Genomic DNA, 16,270 nt, shown 5'->3' with positions numbered 1-16,270 from the left:
CCATTTCAGTGTATGAAATATACGCCATCAATAAAACGAATTTAATAGCATTACGAATATAGGGATTCGAAGGAGAGGAAATCTACTCGTATTATGATCGTATACAAGGGAAAAGTTTAACGGGTCCAAACCACTCTAATTGGTTCAGAAACATTTTGTATTAATTGAATAATCAAATAAACAACATATCGAAATTGGTCAAAATACTGCCTGGGCTGAAAATGTTTTGAAAGTACAATAAGATGACAGAAATACATAGAACAAACTCCAACAAAGCTACAGGTAACAATAATATTGTTATGGTTAATGTAATTACTGTACATTAAGCCAAAATCTTCATCCGAATTATTTAGAGAGAAACTTTATCGGTTATAATTTAAAAACGGTTATTAATAATAAATAAATAATAACAATTAGATTATAGGCTAACTTTAAATTGTACCATTCTTGGGCTGCTGTAAGTTAATCCCACCCATAATGTTGTATATATACGGCAATGATGGACATGTTTTGATGACATATTAAAGGAGCGAAGTTATCGGATTGTAGAACCTCCTGAAATTTCCTATAACCAAAATATTGTTTACTTGTCCCATGAGACGAGACCTGCAACCAACTCTGCTCTATCCAAGAGTGCGCATCTCCCCAATGCCTACGATGACCAACAAAATTCTATTCCTTGAAACAGCAATAAAAATTAATGAAAACAGCAATGGACAACTTGTTTATACTCAGTGTTCGAATTGAAGAAAATGCAGCAAGGGGGGGGGGGGGGTGAAGTTCGGACCTTTTTTGGGGTGAGGACATTTTCGGATTTTGTGTGTGACTGCGACAGAGGTCAGTACGATTATATATACCACTGGAATAGGCTCACATATGTCGATGTATAAATTAATCGTTGCAGCATGGCGCCCTTCCATTCGCTACATTTCAGAAAAAGTTGTCGAACGGAAATCATCCACTGCAGGTAGAGTTGGAAGTGGTTGGAAAAAAAGTCTTTCTTTGGAGAAAACAGTTTTTTCTGAGGCTTTTTATTTGGCTTTTTTCATGTTTTTTCCTTGGCAAAATTTGGCAATGTGAACCTCTATACTCACAACTGAAACTACAAGTGAAATAGTTCAGTTGCAGTTGGTAAAAAGCAAGAAAAGGCCAAATTTCCGTTTTTCACATATAAAAGCCGGCATGTTATCGAAGAATAAAACATCCACTAAGAAAAATGCTTTTGTGCAACTCTGACTGTAGGCGCAATGACATAAGAAAAACAAAAAGAAAACAATGCTCTTATTGCATCGACCTTGCCCGGGAAAACAAAAGCTACCACTACCTAGACAGAGGCGGCAAAAATGTCCCTCGGACAAGTGAAAGTGCGTAACGGTCCAGGTTGAGTTCGTGTATAGGGACGGTGACCAACAGTGCATAGCGATTAGCCATATCAAAAAAACATATACTTTCAATTACCACCCCTTTTACCTGTAGCCGGGAAGCGACTAGGTTAAGGTCGAATTTCCTAAGTTTTAGACGCATAACGTGACCTTTCAGGTGCTCGCCCGTCAGACTCGCGACTTTCTCCTCCCTCCCGTTGGCTTGGCAGAACAAATATATATATACATACAAAAAACACTCAATACCTTGATTACACATTTTTTACCGTTATTATTATTAGAATAATAATGATGAGGTAGGTCGACGATAAATCTGACTGTCACAACCTTAGTTCGATTATGTTGTTCAGCAACAGTCACGTTCCTTTTACTGAAACCTCCCCACACTCAGTCGTTGATCGAAATGGTCTGTAAGTCTACAGAAAGTTCACTCAGCCAGAGGCGTCTCGTGAACGCATGCGGTGCATGCTGCGCATGCGTCAATTGTGGGGAAACGAACAGCTTGCTCTGCGACGACATTCATGAGCATTTCTACATTCTAATTTCTTCATATAGGAGAAGTATTTATTTTACACGATAATGATAATTATTTTTCCCACAATTGATGCATGCGTCACTTCAGATCCAAGAAATGTAATATAAGCTTAGTTCAGCGCTCTCGTGTAAAATAAATACTTCTCCTATATGAAGAAATTAGAATGTAGAAATGCTCATGAATGTCGTCGCAGAGCAAGCTGTCCTTTTTCACACAATTGACGCATGCGCAGCATGCACCGGTTGCGTTCACGAGACGCCTCTGCACTCAGCAAATCACTTATTGAGCTCGTCTTCACGTTCTTGCATTATTGGTACACTTCGAATTTCTTCACCATTTCTCGAATGCAGCCTCCTTCAACTTTAACCCTACCACAAAAAAAAAAAAAAAAAAAAAAAGATTCGTAAGATACCACCCAACGAATGTCAAATATTTTGTTAATTTTCCTCATTGTTGTTATTACAATGATCCATGGTTTCTGCCTGAACACTGATGAACAGATTACTTTTATTTTGCTGATTCTGAACATACAAAAAGTGCACTTATAGAAGATCTTTGGTCACAACATTGTGAACAGCAAGCTCGAATTTATGACTTAAACAGTGAATGTTATGCCATCTAGAATAATGAAATAGAACACACATTCAGAGGGGGGATTTTTTTTTTTTTTGCTGGTTGGGAATGAAAATATAAATGTAGAGCAGGGGATGAAAAAAGTAGAAGGGGGAAAATTCCCCCTTCAATTGGAACACTGTATATACTGTTATCCTTGCCGTTAGATGCACGACTGCAGATACCGCAAATCTTCCAACTCCAAGGGGACACGAATAAAGTTCGAATTAAGAAATACGTGTATCATTAAAATTGATTTCAAGGGGAATAAACTTCTGTTCGGATTACCGAGTAATTCGAATTATTCAAGTTCGAATTATAAAGAGTTCACTGTATTTTTTCAGGTACCACCTATTAACCATTCATCGATTTAGTAAATCACTATAAAGTATATGGGAATGTAATGAGCCAACGATGAGGGAAAATATCTAACTTGTAGAGTTACTTATATGCAACATCTTTCTTCCGTCACAACTGAAACAATACACTTTGAAACTGTTGCTTCTTCTTGGGTGACAATGAAAGAGCATGGTTGTGTTGCGAGTGTGCCCGAACTAGGTAGAAGTGAGGAAAACTAGATCACATTTCCAAATCGTAACTGAATAAAAAGGAAAAAAAAGTGGCAGAAAATAGGAATTATTTGTAGACCACGAGGTCAGAGGTAATCAATGAAAGAACAAGAGCTGACATATAAAAGCGAAGACATGCAAAATACCAATACACGCACTGAGGGCCTAACGTGTGGATTTTGGTCACGCAAGTTTTATGACGTAGTTATTAAAATATGAACTTCTCACCGACAGAACTTCTACATTCAAGCCTTCATCATATGTTAGGTTGGTGGTTCAGTGCCCACTTCAAAGCCATTATGATCTAATTACCTCATTTTATATTGCTGAGTTAAGGGGACGTCTAGCCTTATCTTCTACTCACCCATATGTATGTACATAAACGTCAATTGTGAGTTATTGTGGCTCACGAGGATATTTCTAGTAACTCGAGAATAGTTGACGTAGCTCATTTGGCCAAGAATCGCGTATACAGCGTCTCACGGTTTGGCCGCTAGGTGGCAGACCATGAACGCCATCAACTCCCGGTTACTTAGATATAACTTTACCTCCCACCGTAGACTTTCGATGGATTTGATTGATTTTTGTTATTTGGCGTCGCTTTCTGCCACTTTTGACTAATCGTGACGATGAGGATGAGTGATGATATGATGAAATTGATGATAAAAAACACCCATGTCAGCCCGAAACTCGAAATACAAGACCACGAACATGAGACCACGTAGACTTTGGAACTTGAACATTAAAAATTTGGTTTCTTTTACATGAGAAATAATAATTTATAGTAATGTTCAAATACTTCTTTCTAGAAACAAAACAACATTGGAAAATTAAATAATGAAATTGGGTTAGTAGAGGAGAACCCATAGTGCTGGTGACATTTGTGAATTGTCGATAATTCCTTCTAACTTCTCACCATGAATGTTTGGTTATATAACTCTTACGTCTTTCATCCACAATGAAAGAACCTCAACAATAATATCATTGTAAAATAACACATCATAATTAGCAGACAAGACCACTGTTCACAGTCTCAGCGGCCCAGGAACTTCATTTGATTTGGTGGTGGGGTACAAAGTTCAATCTCCATATTAGATATTTGTGTGTGTTTGTGTTCGGGAATATATTTTTTTTAACCTTGTACTGCCAATAAAAAAGCAATATTCGCAAAAGAACGTTGAAGTTTATAAAATATATTGTAGTTTACAAAATAATTTTTAACACTTTTTAAAATATCTACAGTTCCGGAAGTGGTAGAGACCTGCATCCCATTCCATCGTTTTGCACTCATTTGCAACAGTTGTTTTTACCTACTTCGTAAAGTTTTTCGAGTAGGCTAACTAGTAAATGCAGTATAATAGGTTTACGGTGTTTGAAAACATATATATAGTCTTCCACAAAACCTCAAAAGAAGAAATCCATCGGTGTAGATAAAATCTTCCCGAACAACCACAGTTATCAACACGCTTTCATTAATTACTTTTTCGGTCTTGCTTTACTACTTCTTTTTGAATCGCCGTGTATATAAAAGAAATTAACCATATACTAGGGAAAGAGGATATTGTGAGATTTATTAAATCACAAAGAATGCGGTGGCTGGGTCACGTACAGAGAATGGGAAAGGATAGAATGCAAAGGAAAGTGATGCAAGAAAAAATCTATTCAACAAGAAGAAGAGGAAGACCAATGACAAGATGGCTAGATGGTGTCGTGGAAGATTTGCGTCACATGAAGGTGAAAAGATGGTGGGAGATTGCAGAGGACAGGAATAGATGGAGGCACATAGTTGAGGAGGCCAAAGCCCATGAGGAGCTGTAGCGCCATGTGGTAAGGTAAGGGTGTATATAAATGTTGCATTTATAAGCGGAAAATACTTTCGTTTTCTTTTTTCTGGGCTTCTCAACTCCCCTAAATGTGAATTATGCCCCCCCAAAATTCGATTTTTTAAAGACACCTCTACATTTTTATTAATTTAACGATCCCCACACACCTCCTTTGGTTACGCTCTTGTCTTCAAGTCGTAACTTATCATACCTCCACTAGCAGATGAAGAAACTCTGATCAATGCCACAAACGAAGGCGATGAACTCATTACATAGCGTTGCTACTGAAACATTCCTTTCACATATTGATTGCTACCGAGGGTGTATATTATATGTAATAAGTGGTGACGGTTTCTAGCAAATAAGAAAGCCGATAGGAATCTTGATATTTCACAAGAACCCCCAACGTCACAACATATAATCTCCCTGTTTCGTTTCGCGGTTGAATGACCTTCTGAAGTTCAGCTTCCGTGCCCTGTTTGTTTCGACTTCGGGAGTTCGACGGCAACCAGAAGTTCGACATCGGCATGCGAGCGGAAAAATGGATAAGGGGTGTGGAAAATGGAAGAAATCACACGCATGTCAGGCAAATTCTCTTTTGTTGCCTGACATGTTTTTTTTTAGTTTTTTTTTAGTCTTTTAAAATCCACTTTGTGCACTGATAGGTAAATCAGGACTGGACGTAGAGTTTAGTGGAAATGGAACCACTAAGTACTTCCACTGCGTCTCGAACTCGGAATCCCTTGATTACAAGGAGGCGACGTAACCTCTACAGCATTGGGAAAACAGGAGACAGGGAAAGAAAGAAAATTAATGGAAAGGAGGGAAAAATAAAGATCGAAGAAAGAGAGAACTTAAAAAAGATAGAAAGAGGAGAGTGGGTGAATTAAAGACAGCGAAAGAAGGAGAGGTGAAAGAATTACGATAAATTAGATATATAAAGAGAGAGGAGAAATATGACGCCAGAAGAAATCAAATAATAAACCTGAGAACCAAACTTTTGAAAAATATCTAGGTAACAGATAGTTACTTACAATGAAAAGTTAATTCCTTTGAGTTGCTGTTATTTCAAGACATTATTTAATGTCTGCCCAAAGCAGTAAAAAACAAAATGAGCGGGAATTTATTTATTTATTTACCAGAGAATTCCAAATACAGTTTTGGCCATTTTACATTGGAATGGAATAACAATGGAAATAACAAAAAATAACAATGGAAGTAACAATAAATAATAATAACATAAACTAAAATACATATTTTTTTCCTTCATACTTCACGTTTGTGCATACATACATATGAGATAAAGTGGATTACATGTTGTTACACAGTAGCTTTTTAAAACGTGACTGGTTTTCAAAAATATCAACTTGGTTTGGTAGAGTGTTGTATTGGCCGGGTAGTCTGTGGAAGAGAGAACGCTGTATTAGGCTTAATCTTGGTTTCTGATATGTGAAAAGTTGAGTGCTCCTTGTGGTGCGGGACGGTATTCGAAAGTGAATTTCTTGAAGAAGGCGATCACTTCTTATGTTCCCATTGGTTATTTTATGAAGGAAAATATGGTCTGCAAGTATGTGTCTATCATGAGGGGTTCATGAGGGAAGTTTAAGTTGCTGAAGTTCACAGGAAGCGAGAACAAAGACATACTAAGACTTGAGAAATTAAAATCGAAAGTCAAATAGAATGAACAAGAATAGAAAACGAGAAAATAGGAACAAGTGAAGAATAAAGTAGTCCATATTTTCCTCATTCCAGATAAGATCCTGTAGTGATGACGCCAGAAGGTGGGGAACACTCCCCAGTGACCCCCCTTAAGTCTCCTTGCGGGCGTTCCAGCTCTCACCCCTCAATTATTGGCACAGATTTCCCAGAAAGAAAAAAAACTCGACTTCAGGAAAAGATGGCAAAGTGTAGGACATAGTTACATTCCATTCAAGAAATTTCTGGACACATCACTGTGATAACGAAATACCATAAAGCAATCAGAAACAACTAACCAACTTTACCAACGAAGCTTGCGAGTTTTGAATCACAAGTCATACTTTGTTGAATTCGCCTATTTTGTTACGTATTTTCGTGCTGAAGATAACTGATGCACAAGAAAGTTGAAATCGTTTACTTCATGTTAATCCTTTCGCCATTTCGTGACCACGAAATTGCATCAAAACAGTTTACAAGCAAAATGTTTGCTCAGCAGTTTTTAACTCTAGCAATCGATAACATCAGACATGCATCCAAGAAAACAAAGGAAAATCAGCAAAAAATAAATTTCCTACAACAATATTATCATCAGATGGCGAAGGGAACGCTCGCACGTGCAGTGTTTCATCTCTTTCTCCTGGATTTAATTATTAAGGAGAATCAATTTTCGACTTCTGTCTCAGCCATTAATCTTGGTTGCTCGATTCGTGTGAATTTAATGCGGTAATTGGCAACACGTGAGGCTGCTTTCTCTTGTCATGCACCATGTTTTCAGGGGAAAGAAGTGCTCAGAATAGCTACGAAGGACAGGGTGAAGAAGAAAGAAACAAGGGTTATATAACGAAGATGTTTTTTACGCAGTTCTGTACTTCTCCCAGAAAACGAAACTATATTGTGAATGAGGAATTTCTTGAAGTTTGGGACGATCTGTGTGAATATTAATTTCAGTATTCATATATATCACGTTTTTCAATGTTGTTAAAGTTTGCTTTAGGTCCATTTTATGGTCAGACAGGTTAATCAGGACCGACCCTACTACGCATCCTTCTTCTTCTTCTTTTATATCAACTTTATATCCTGTTGACTTTGTTCAGCGTTTCTGTTATTGTAGTACTTCCGGGTTCGGTAGATTGCATAGGTAGATTGTCTCATTCACCAGTAACACAGATTGAAATGAATTATATAAGCAAATCACTTTTATCTTTGAACTGTTTCATTGTGAACACTTTTTACATTTCTAGTCTACACTTTCATGCATATCCGTATAGAAGCTAGACAAGTGGAGTAAATAATTCTGATAAAAGAAAAGAGTATGATTAGTTGTTCGAAAAAAAATTGGACATTCAAAGAATGTCATCCTGCCTTCACTGAGGAGCGAACTCCGGACCCATAATAGACAAAACGATATCGTCAGCCGCAACATGTTATTTTGTATCATTTTTAGAGATGTAAAGAAAATTTCAGGTTCTAGAAGTGTAAAGAACTCCATTATTTACGATTCTTGTGATTTTGCAATATTTTGAGGCGTGTTGAGATAAATTTGAGGGTGTTTCTGGGGTAAATGTTTTGTGCAATTAACTTTGTATTATTCTGTTGCATTGCCTGTCTCCATGGGCGTCCGGAAGGGGGGGCAAGGGGGCCGTGGCACCCCCTGAAAAATGAAAGTCAACCAAAATAATAAATATAATTCACACATATAATTTCATTTTAGCCACAAAAATATGTGTTAATTATTGCATGAACACCATAAATTCAAATTTGAGCAATGCTTTTTAGGGAACAACACTATTTTTAGGGAAAATGTGCCTTGTTTGCCCCCCCTGGAAAAAATCCTGCGGACGTCCATGTCTGTATCAGGATACAGAGAGAGAAAGAGAGGGGGGGGGGGAGAGATGGAGAAAAATTGAGTGAAAGCTAAGAAGAGAGAGAGAAATAATGATATAAATGTGGATAGACAGAGATGAAGTGAGAGAAAGATAGAAACAGTGTGTTGTGTTCATAAAAAAATGCAGTACTATACCCTATCCCATATATCTGTGGAACAAGGCTGTGCATAGCGTCAGATAAGGAAAGGGGGGGGGGTCGAGTGGGCAGAGCGAAGCAGTACACGCTGCTCGAAGGCTCGTAAGTCGCTGGCAGTCGCTTTTGCCCCCTCCACGCAATCCCGTTCCTTCTCACGTGTTCATTGGCGCAGAGACTCGTTCGCTCCAGAGATAGCTGGGACAGGGTATACACAGTTCAATATCTCCTGCAGAAAATTACACCTGTTATTGAAAAAAATAGTCTGCAAGGCTGCAGCCCTGTGCAAGTTAACCACAAAAGAGAAAAAGAGAGAGAGAGAGAGAGAGAGAGAGAGAGAGAGAGAGATAAAGGGGAGCATTTTGTCAAGTTAAAAATAGAGAAGTGATTCTGTGCTTCCTAGAATAGGATATTTCAGAATCAGAGCTACTGCTGTCGGGCAGGTTCACTTTGCTCAATCTATTGGGAATACCTACGTGTCCCTGCACGAAGATGTCACTGAGATGTCTCTGAAACGACTTCAGTTTGACGTGTACCGCTAACATCTGTTCGTGCGGTGTACACTGGCACGCTGTTCTCTTCTAAGTTGGGAGTCCCATGACAGTAGCTTCGCTTCCTCAATCCTAAAAACGGAGCCACGAATTTACCAGCGTGTTTCATCGCGTGTGGAGAAAGTTTGCTTCTCCCCTTGTCCCCCCTTCACCTCCTCCCCCGTCGGAAGGTAATTTGCTCTTGTCGTGGTCGTAGGTGATTAATAGTAATTGCGTTTGTTGTCTCCAAAGGATCGATTCAGGCTTATTTCCAACCGCACGTCATAAAAAGCCATCCTCTTCCTCCAGTCGGATGTGTGTGTGTGTGCTGTGTTCGCACGGACGAAGGTTTGCGTTATACTAGTGTATACCGAACCAATTTACAATCGAGGCGTATCTCCCGAACAATGAGGGAAAAACCAAAGAAGATATTGAAAGGTAAGAAGACGTATTCTTAGCATGAAACATGTGCACTGAAAATCATTGAAGAACGCATGGGTGCCCGCAAGGGGGGTGATATTTTATAAATATTACTGTTTTCTGTGAGTTGCAAACACACACACACACACACACACACACACACACACACACACACACACACACACACACACACATATATATATATATATATATATATATATATATATATATATATATATATATATATAAAAGTTTTTATAAACCTTCTCCACACGCGAGGAAACACGCTGGAAAATTCGTGGCTCCGTTTTTTGGACTGAGGAAGCGAAGATCATGGGACTCCCAACTTAGAAGAGAACAGACAACATAACATTGTAAGTTATAGCAATTACTGCCATGTCGAACAAAATAAGGAAAGAAAATTTTCACCACAAGCATTAGAATCATATTGACAGCCGTAACTAAGGATGTTATAGGACGAGAAGTTTTGGTCGGGACATGATTGGGAAGGAGCATTTTTATAATCCGGTCGTTCGGGACTGAAAAAAATAAGAATATATTGTTAATTTTTGTCTGAAGAAGACCGTGCTAGAGGGTGGAAACGTTACGTTTTTAGTGTATATTCTTTATACAATAACTTTTGCATTAGTCAGCATTTGAATGTTTTTTTAAAAATACTCAATTTCTGAACCAGTTTCGGGACGGGAAATTTTCGAAATTTACGGACGCGGTTAAAATCTTGAAATCTACACACTGTTCCCTCCTCCCCTAAGTGATTGTTTTTGCACATCTGGAATAAAACCCATTATTCCAATAACGTTTTACTAATTAATGAAACACAAGTTCTGTGTGTGAAGGGCAAGATATGAAATGTTACTGAGGAAAAATCTAGCGGGCGCCGTTGGAAGAGTGGTCTTTATTATGTTATTTCCAAATGTTTATTACTTATTAAATTAGACACAGCTGCTTAATAGATCCGGTAGCAATTTTTGAGTGCAATTCAGAATTGTCATGTGCTTCAAGAATTGTTAAACCGAAGAGCGGTCTCTTTCATTTAATTCAATGAATGTCTTCAATTTCTGACTTTTTGCCAGTACTAGAGTGGTAGATTCATTCATTTGGTTTATCTTACTTCGCGTTTCTGCCACTTTTGGCTAATTGCAAAGATGAGGATGAATTGTGATAATATGAAATTGATGAAGGGACAATCACAAACACATATGGACAGAATACAACACAAGTACCACATAGGATTATATTGACCATTGATCCAGAAGGCTAGTTAGTCTGTAAAAAGCAGTCCAGGGCGTTCTGCGTGGAAGTGAGGACTTGCAATCTGGCATTTCCCCTGGGGAAGAAATGAGGACCGACTACAAAAAGTACACGTAACCATACCCCTTTCGAAAATCCTGGCCACGCCACTGATCCCAACTGGGTTATTGGCTTCATAAAATATTTAAAATGACTTTGTCAAAAGAGACCAAGAACAGAAGACTCGTTTTGCACCGTCGACTACTGTATTCTGCCATTCTCAAAATGACGTAAAGTGGATTCATAATTATTTTCCCATTACATTGTGTCTCTGTGTATACATGTGTGTAGATATATAGATAGAGAGAGTATTTTACGCTGTAGAATACCATGAAATCTTCACAGGGTATAGACATGAATCTGCACAGTTAAGGCAATCTCTTCCTTCTTTCCAGCCATGCGGAACAAACCTCCAACCTCTGCCCAAAGCATCAACGACCCCTCGTTGCTCCAGAGGAAGAAGCCCCACACGCTGCCCCCACTGGAGAAGAGGAACTTGGTGAGTAACCAGCGTCGACGCCCATTTCAAATATTCCTTTGTGTGTGTGTGTGTGTGTGTGCGTGTTGGGGGAAGGGGAAAAATAACATACAGTACGCATACACACACAGGGAATTCAGAAATGTTGGTTCAAACTGTGAGGAAACTTTCAGACCGAAGCGACACGTCACAGGCGACAAGCTACAAACGACACGCGCCACTTGGAAACGAACCTTCATAAATATATGCAAACCTTTCGTACCGGAGAGGCACGTCACGCTGCACATGTCCCTTGCGCGTCACTCAGACTGTCACTTTCTCACCAGCAAGCATTGAGTCGCCTCGATCTGTTCATACTCAAATTCGCACTTCAAGGTAATGACAATTTTGCAGCCAACTGATTTTGACGACGAAATACCCCAACGTATTTTCCCACCACCGCATCCTTTATACAATACTTTCAAGAAGGTGCCCCCACCCCTTCGAAGGAATTAAAGAGTTCAAGATTCAAAATAACTATTGGAAATATAACTTTTAAAAAATTATTACACTTCTGCAGCCATATATTTTATCCTCTACGACTAAGGGACCAGTTTCAACCTCCGTGGCGTAGTGTTCATCGTCTTGGCGCCAGGGGGTATCGGGTTCGAATGCTGAGTAATATATTGCTGTTTGTTCGTTCATGATGAAGAAAATTAAGAATAATGTAAGAAAGGATATGACCAAAAAAATACGATTAAAATACACTCATTTCGATTCCAATGATCTCAGGTGGTAATTGCTCGACAATATCACCATATAAAAACAGCTCTGGGACCTACCTAGTCTCTATTCGCGATTAAAATTAACCGATATGCCATCTGCCGGGATTTTCAGGAAGTACTGTAAGTAGGATACGTTGTGTTGAAGTCGTTTAAAGCATGGTGAATATGCGAGAGAGTAAGGTCTACTGTTCAGTTTTTTTTTTTTTTGCTCTAAATAGTTCTATGGGTCAGAACAAATTAAAAGTTTTCATGTCTTTCCACCCCGTGGAATCAACAAAATGAAATTTGTTAAATCAGGGAAAACGTAATTGACAGAAGATTGGTATGGGGGATATAACACTGTAATTCGGCAAGGAAATTACGAAGAATGCACGAGTCTGCTTACTTTATTTTTCGAGAGATAAATATATATTTCCATGAAAGTAAAGTTTTAAATTGTACTTTATAAATAAAGCTTTTTTTTCGAAAAATCATGAAGCGTCTTACCCAATGCGTCCATGTATTACCGGTGTTACGTATGTGTGAAATTTGGAACAGGTGCAAGTCGATTAAGAGGGAAGATGAAAATAGTTTGAGAATGAATTAATGTCAAATGTAACCAGCAAAAAAGTGGACTGGACATGCTAATGTTACTGTTTCATTCAGTACGATGTCCTTTTTCAGTGAATATAACCTGGTCATGAAATCGTGAATATTATTATTAAACCTTTATTTTCAAATAATTTCCGAGAACCCCATTTACATGACGTGCAGATGATACAGCACTGCTTTGGACAACCAGTGCGTATACATAGTTTCGTCTGCATTTTCCGTGTTATTTTTGCCTATCATAATTAAATGCTTCGTTCTCAGTACGAGTACAGCTTCACGTTTGTTAGAGTACATGGAATTCACATCGCATTCGCAATATTTAAAAATAATGCGTAATTTAAACGTTTTCTACCATACCAGTCATGACAACACGCTGCTCTTTTGTACTACTGCTGAATGTAAACAAAGATGTATCCTACTTAGAGCGGCCATATTGGAAGCGACACTAGCGCTCAGGTGGTAATTTTAATCGCGAATACTCTATGCCCTGAGTCACTACTTGCGCTAAGATTTGTTTTCGTTCGCATGCTCCAGAGATACCTAGACACAGTGGCGTGCCCAAGGGGGGTTGGTGGGGGTCATAACCCTCTCCTTTGGCCCAGTATTCCTAAAAAAAAGAACGTCAAAGATAGGAAAAGATGGCAAAATGATGGCTGACTACCAGAGAAAAGTGTACGAAACCCCTCCCTTTCAAAATCCTGGGCACACCACTGCCTGGACAGAGTATAATCAATGTTTCAACACCGTATATTTACTTTCACGGTACGGTGCGAAACACTGTGGGTAGCCGATTCCACAGCTACTGGTCACAGTTTTCTTGTAAAATGTTTCGTGTACTGCCTTCTCGGCTATTCACAGAGAAACACGATGTTTTTGAAATCCAAATTGTTTCCGAATATCTAGACTGGTAGATCAAAACGCTATCAACCCTTGTTCTAGATACTAAAGTTGATCAAAATAAGTTATTTCTACCACTTTCAGTATTTAGAATTAGGGTTGATAGTTTTGAGTTTTGTTCCAGTCTAGATTTTGGACGAATCTGAATTTCAAAAATAGCTTGTTTTGCTACGAAGACAGTAAACAAAACATTTTATAAGGAAACAGTTCGTCGAGAATTATTGTATGATCTTCGGTGAAAACACTTCCCTTGAGATAACACATGTTAAAGTTGTTTCCCATGAGGCAGGGAATAGTTTCTAATCGCTCTAACTAAGTATGAACCTCTTGCGATTAATGAAGTGTCCTAAAATAAGTAGTAGGTATTAGGCAATTGAAAATATTTGAAAGGAAGTTATATATTGTTTCCTGTAGGCAACGACATCTATTTTTGTACTACATAGCTAAGGCTACGAAACGATATTTATTGTCAGAAAATACTATCCGAATGTGCGTTCTCAGTATCAGAGAGTTCCAATAGGTATAAACTGACAAAAAGAGTTAAAAATGGGACGGGATCCAAAAATACTCGCTTGGCTGCAAAGTGTTGTGTGTTTTGCATAAGTCTACGGCGGCGGTTGCCATTGAAAACTTGCTACTAAAATCCAATTATCCTGTAGAGTTAGGGAACATACACAACGCCTTGCGGGGAAGGATCTAGATGCCCCATTTGTTTTGCCGGTGACTGTACATTAATATCATGATACATGGAAGGAGAGATTTATGAGATTTTTGTGTCGACGTATAACCTAAGTGAACCCACCCAAGGTTCTTAAAAAGTTGGTGCCCCTGAACTGCAGTTCACATTGTTCACGTACATACAAGTCAATGTAATATACGCGTACAGATGAAGACTTTGGCCCGCCTTAGACGAAAGCATTTTCCTTAACATGTATGCCATGGCATTTCTCAAGGATAAAACCGGCTCTATTTCCGTAGCATAACCAATCAGAAGCGACCTCATGGTCACGAGTGCAAGTGTAATGGCGGTCGCGTGAGATGTAAACAACGCATCACTTCACACTTTTAAACTACCATAACTATTCAACCGAGAGGAATATCGCTTCGTATTAAATGCTTTTAGGTAGAGAAGAATGGCGCTGCTTAAATACATACATTACAGCGTTTACTGTACACGTATGGAAGAATATTTTAGCTTTTTCAATTGTAAACACCGTGCACACAGCATTGACGGTGTAAGGCAGCGAACGTTGCTGGTAAGATGAAACAAATGAGCGTCGGACACACCGCATGTTGCCAAACGTACTGTAAAAAGGGGGGAAGAGAGAGTTGATCAGCGCCGTTACTGGATAAAAGTTGTACACAAAGTACGGAAAAATACACAAAACATCCAATACAAACAAGCCAATACAAACTGGCAAAACAGACGCACGCTTGGCAACGTTGTTGAGATGTTACCCCTACAACAGTGTCGTATACTGAGTCCAAGATCTGGGCTATCTCACTATGTCACGTGGTCCTAGGCTATGAATAGAAATAAATTTACCAACTCCTAAGAAATCAGGTTGCCAACTCATAAGAAATCAGGTAGCCAACTCATAGGAAATCAGGTTGCCAACTCATAGGAAATCAGGTTGGCAAATCATAAGAAATCAGGTTGCCAACTCATAAGAAATCAGGTTGGCCACTCATAGGAAATCAGGTTGCCAACTCATAGGAAATCAGGTTGCCAACTCATAGGAAATCAGGTTGCCAACTCATAAGAAATCAGATTGCCAACTCCAGAATCAGCATCATCATCTCACTGATATGAATAATATTATTTACAATTTCTGATCGATTATTATCCTGTATTTTATTCTCTAGACTTCAGGCTTCGCAGATAGCCTAGAATATACGCTCCTGCCCTCCAACTGAGGTTGTTGACACTCATCAAGGCACACACCCACGAAGGCGATTGGTGGACAGATATAGTAGCTATGTAGTTCAGCCGGCACACTATAGCATGTAATTTTGGTGTTTCTTGCAAGCTGTGTGCGTACCGCACCACAATATTGGACTTACTGTGTCATTGGTCAGGAGGTACTAACAATATGGTTTCGTTGCAGGGTGACTTCAAGGGACACGTGATCCCCTCTCGGATGATCGGCAGCCCGCCGCCCCAGATGCTGGGCGCATCCCTCGATCGTCCCGCATGGCGTCGCTACAGCACGGAGACCGTGGAGGAAGTCCTCGAAGAGAGCATGGACCAATCGCAGCCGGCCATCCGCATCAGCCACTGCCCGGACGACCTACCCTCGCGACGTCCCAGCGACATCCTTCTGGAGAGGAACGGAAGCGCCGTCTCCGTCGCGTCGCTGGCGCCCCCGCGCGTCCCCTCCCACAGGGTGGACGAGATGGACGTCCTGAAGGAGTGGGTCATCCCCGAGGACTCCGAACTGGACGCCTACTCGAGGAGGCACAAGCCCCTGCACATCGCCAACAGATACGCCCCTCTCGAACCGATCAAGAGGAAGGGGAAGTGACGTCGTTCATAAGACTTGGATTTTGTAACTTTACTATTTTGTACTATTAAATGTGTACATGTGTGGAGTGTTTATCTGTTGCGTGGAAGTGTAATTGTGTTACATCGAATAAATGT

General features: G+C 39.5%; 1 protein-coding gene across 1 annotated transcript; it reads left to right on the top strand.

The window, feature by feature from the left end:
• Positions 1 to 9,482: 9,482 nt before the first annotated feature.
• LOC145989238 (uncharacterized) lies at positions 9,483 to 16,270 on the top strand. Its single transcript, XM_083124550.1, has 3 exons — positions 9,483 to 9,606; positions 11,295 to 11,398; positions 15,738 to 16,270. Exons 1-3 carry the CDS (start codon positions 9,576 to 9,578, stop codon positions 16,152 to 16,154), a joined length of 552 nt encoding a protein of 183 aa, XP_082980676.1. The 5' UTR covers positions 9,483 to 9,575; the 3' UTR covers positions 16,155 to 16,270.

The sequence above is a fragment of the Lepisma saccharinum genome, chromosome 6 (genome assembly GCF_977018435.1).
Source record: "Lepisma saccharinum chromosome 6, izLepSacc3.1, whole genome shotgun sequence".
Classification (NCBI taxonomy): domain Eukaryota; kingdom Metazoa; phylum Arthropoda; class Insecta; order Zygentoma; family Lepismatidae; genus Lepisma; species Lepisma saccharinum.
Note: the sequence above shows the minus strand (reverse complement) of the source record. Positions and strands in the feature narration are given on the sequence as shown.

What these genes read in the sequence shown, in the direction of transcription:
- LOC145989238 (XM_083124550.1), top strand. Translation starts at nt 9,576, where the DNA reads ATGAGGGAAAAACCAAAGAAGATATTGAAAG. An exon ending in ACCAAAGAAGATATTGAAAG is followed by an intron (nt 9,607 to 11,294) that starts GTAAGAAGACGT and finishes CCTTCTTTCCAG; the next exon opens with CCATGCGGAACAAACCTCCA. An exon ending in CACTGGAGAAGAGGAACTTG is followed by an intron (nt 11,399 to 15,737) that starts GTGAGTAACCAG and finishes GTTTCGTTGCAG; the next exon opens with GGTGACTTCAAGGGACACGT.